Genomic DNA, 4,577 nt, shown 5'->3' on the forward strand with positions numbered 1-4,577 from the left:
CATAATCCTACAAGAGAGTTGGTGGCCTTATGTATACAGACCAGTACACAATGGATAGCTGGCTAAAGACAAAAGGGCCTGTGCCATAAACCTTTAGTACTAAAACAACATTGTACTACCTCAAGCTAATTAAATAATCAGAGACAAGGGTTCCCTCCAACTCAAAAATGACAACGTTTGCTATTCAAATTTCCCGCCCCCTTCTAATCAAATATGGGTTTGGTAAAACGTAACAACTGCCCCTTTCTCGAAATCATCCTTGTCCTCAAGGATGAAAATCTGGAAGTCTTTTAGTCAGCTTGTCCCACTGCTCCCAAGTCGCTTCTTCCGGGTTACCATTTTTCCATTGGACTTGTAACATAACTACTGGAAAATTACCTTTCTTAATCATCTTCCTGCTCAAAATAATCATTGGTTTTGGATTCATTTCACCTTCTTCTGTCACTCCCGGAAGTGCAGTTTGTAAATTTTTCTTTGATCCCAGTTTCTTCTTTAGCTGTGAAACGTGGAAAACATTGTGGAGTTTGCTGTCAACTGGAAATGCAAGTCGATAAGCCACCTTACGAATCTTCTCAGTGATTGCATATGGTTTATAAAATTTAGCAGACAACTTGCTATTCCTTCTAGTAATTAGTGAGTGCTGCCTATAGGGTTGCAGTTTAAGGAACACCTCATCCCCCACTGAAAATTCTCTGTCAGACCTTTTCTTGTCAGCATACCATTTCATCCTCTCTTGTGCCTTTAACAGATTATCCTTAACCAGCTGTTGAGTAGAACTCCTTTGCTACAGTATCTCATTGACTGAAGCATCTTTAGCTCTAGCATAGTGGTATGTCATCGAGGGAAGGGTTTTTGAATATAATGCTTGGTATGGTGACATCCCCAGGGTACTGTGGTGGTTGGTGTTGTACCACCACTCTACTAAGGGCAACCATGTCACCCTGTCATTAGGCCTGTGACCCGTCATGCAACGCAAATACATTTCAATGCACTGATTTACACGTTCAAATTGACCATCCGTTTGAGGGTGATAAGCTGAACTTAACCTTAGTTTGGTTCCCAGCGTAGTAAATAGTTCCTTCCAGAAAGCACTCACAAATATAGTATATCTATCCGAGATGATTGCTTGAGGGATACCATGCAGTTTGATTACATTGTTGAGCAGTTCTCGAGCTACTATGTGTGCACTGTATAGATGGGACAGAGCAAGGAGATGATAGTACTTAGTTAACTTATCCACCACTACCAAAATGACATTCCTTCCTTTAGACTTAGGCAAGCCTTCGATAAAATCCATAGATATTACTTCCCATGCTTGGTCAGGAATAACAATTGGCTGCAGTAAGCCGGGAGAGTGCACGTGCTCTGGTTTATTCCTTTGACAGATTTCACATTCTTTAATGTAGTTGGTTATGTCAACCTTTATTTTGGGCCAGTAGAAGGTTCTTTCAGCGTGTTTGATTGTGACAGCTATACCAGAATGACCACCCTCAGCATTATAATGAACGGAAGCACATAGTTTGGCCCTTAGATCAGTACTGTTACCAATATAGTATCTACCCCCTTCCTTAATTCACAATTCTGTAATATAAACCCCTCCACCCCATGAGGATCAATTAACAACTGGGCTATGATGTTTTGTGTATCAGGATCACCCTGTAAACTGTCCTGCAGTTCAGTTTTGCATAGTGGGGTGATTTGTTGATAAACCATGCTTAACTCAGGCTCTTCATATACTCTAGAAAGTGCATCAGCAGCTTTATTTTCTTTTCCCTTCTTAATAGATGGTATAATCATACCCAATCAGTTTAGATAACCACTGTTAGATATATTTGTGATGTCATGTCTAATTATGATTTGTGTTTAGTTTTCAGATCTTGACTAACAGAACAAATCAGGACTTAACTGGAAATCAGTACTTATACTGAAGTCAGAACTTAAGATATCAGAACTTAAGTTATCAGAACTTAAGATATCAGAAGATATTCATCAGGAGATAATATTAGGACTTAAGAAGACTTTCAGATAAGGAAGGCGGCTGATTGAAAGGAAAAAAGATCAAGATTAACACAAGAAGGGATATGCATGGAGAAGAATTCTATGAAGAATAGAAGACTTGGAGGAAAAGATAACTAACTGATATATTCTAGGATGCAGACTTATATTCGATATCAATTAGAAGATTATCTTATAACTGTGTGGTATATAAACACAGCATAAGGTTTACACTAGAGGTGTTATCATTATCGAGAATATTATTCATTATAACCCTAGCAGCTCTTGTGATATTTGTTCATCACTGAGAGAGAACGGTTCCATTGCAATACTGTTTTATTAATAAGATTATTCTGTGTTTTATACTTGTGTTCTTAATTCGATTTGATTGTAGTATACACTGTATTCAACCCCCTTCTACAGTGTGTGTGACCTAACAAGTGGTATCAGGGCCAATCTGTTAACACATATACAGTAAAGATCCAAAACAATCATGTCTGAAGAAGAACAAACTCCAACCAAGCCCACCAAAACTGAAGAAACTCCAAAGACTCAAATCCATAATCGATATGAGACTATTAGGGTTCCCATACTGAGACCTTCTGAGTATCCCATATAGAAAGTGAGGATGACTATGTTTCTGGAAGCTACAGATCCAGAATACCTTGACAGAATTAATGAAGGACCACATAAGCCAACCAAGCTCTCTGTTGTAGTTGCAGATAAGCCAGCAATGACTGTACCAAAGGATAAAAGTGAATATACAGCTGAAGATATCTCATCTATTGCCAAGGATGCAAAGGTAAGGCATTTGCTGCATAGTGCCATTGATAATGTCATGTCAAACAGGGTAATTAACTGCAAGACTACAAAGGAGATATGGGATGCCTTGGAAACAAGATGCCAGGGAACTGATGCAATTAAGAAGAATAGGAGGACTATACTCACTCAAGAGTATGAGTACTTTAACTCAAAACCCGGTGAGTCATTAACTGGTTTATGTGACAGATTTGTCAAACTCTTGAATGATCTGTCACTGGTGGATAAGGAATATGATCTTGAAGATACTTATCTAAAATTCCTTTTAGCTCTTCCTGAAAGTTGGGATTTGAAGGCAACTACTATAAGAGACAACTATGTTCTTGATGAAACTACTCTTGATGAAATTTATGGTATGCTCAAAACTCATGAATTTGAGATGGATCAAAAAAGCAAGAGACATGGGAGAAAGTCAAGAACAGTTGCTCTTAAGGATGAGGAGGAATCCCCCAAAATGGCTGCCTCAAAGAAAGGCAAAGGAAAGGCTCTCATCACAAAGTCTGATTCAGATTCATCAAGTTCTGATGATGATGATTAGGATTCAGAAACTAAAAGTCTATCTGAGATGGATGCTGATGAAGAAATGATGAGATTGTGTGCTCTTATGGTGAAGGGCATCACAAAGATAGCTTATAGGAAATTCCGAAAGGGAAAGAAGTTTTCGAGGAAAAGTGGAAGTTCTGATAAGAAGGGTTTCAGAAAATCTGAAGGCAAAGCAGGAAAGTCTGACAGAGGAGATTACTCAAATGTTAAATGCTACAATTGTGGTGAGAAAGGCCACATATCTCCTGATTGAAAGAAAGGAAAAGTGACAAAGTCAAGGCACTTGTCACAAAGAAGAAAAGCTGGACAGACACTTCAGATTCTGAACATGAGGTGAACTATGCCTTGATGGCAAATGCTGATAGCAGTTCTGAAGCTGCTGAGTTAAAGGTACCTCAAATAACTTATGCTTTTCATACTGATCATATTACTGAGTTGAGATCTTATCTTAAAACCATATTCATTAGCTATAGAGATCAGACCTTAACATGTGATAGGTTAACTTCTGAAAATCTGGCTTTTAAGAAAATGAATGACTATTTAGAAAAAAAGTTAGTTATGTTCCATCAAACTTAGAAAGAAAGAGATGACACTTTTTATGTTAGAGATGAAGTGTTAAAATTGAATCAATCTCTAAAAACTGAGTTATAAATGGAAAGAGAGATTATCAGGACTTGGAATAACTTTGGTAGAACAACTCAGAATTTGTTAAGTAGTGGAAACTGGAAAGAAGGCTTAGGTTATGGAGATGATAAAAGTGAAAAAGAAACTGAACAAATTAAGCCAATTATTGTTAAACAGACTAATAATCCAAAGGTAAATCCTGTTAAGTTTGTAGCTAAAACTGTAAAGTCTGATTCTGAAAAGATGAAAGATATTGAGACAGAAGTTAAGGCAGAGTCAATTTCTGATAAATTAAAACAGGATAAACCAGCTGAAGTTAACATAGGCTTAATGACAAATAAGCAGCTTAAGTATAAGTTGAAAGAGATTAAGAATGTAAACAAGGTAAAGCCACCTAGGAAAAATAGGAATGGAATGGAAGGTATGAATAAAAGCAATAATTATAAGTCTATTCCTAATGCTCCTAGAAAGAAATGCAATAACTGTGGAAACACTAACCATCTTACTTCTTTTTGCAGGAAGAATAAGGATATAAATTCTTTACCTCCTAAATCAGGAGTTAAGAGTCAGAATGTTAGGTTTAAACCACAAAATCC

General features: G+C 37.2%; 1 protein-coding gene across 1 annotated transcript; it reads right to left on the bottom strand.

Annotated features, from left to right (window-relative positions):
- Window positions 1-265: 265 nt before the first annotated feature.
- On the bottom strand, window positions 266-727 carry LOC141660094 (uncharacterized). The gene has a single exon (XM_074467054.1). The coding sequence runs from the start codon at window positions 725-727 to the stop codon at window positions 266-268; it is 462 nt and encodes a 153-aa protein (XP_074323155.1).
- Window positions 728-4,577: the final 3,850 nt, after the last annotated feature.

This window comes from Apium graveolens, chromosome 5, assembly GCF_009905375.1.
Source record: "Apium graveolens cultivar Ventura chromosome 5, ASM990537v1, whole genome shotgun sequence".
Taxonomy (NCBI): Eukaryota; Viridiplantae; Streptophyta; class Magnoliopsida; order Apiales; family Apiaceae; genus Apium; species Apium graveolens.

Coding starts and splice junctions, on each gene's coding strand:
- LOC141660094 (XM_074467054.1), bottom strand. CDS start 727: ATGAAATGGTATGCTGACAAGAAAAGGTCTGACAGAGAATTTTCAGTG.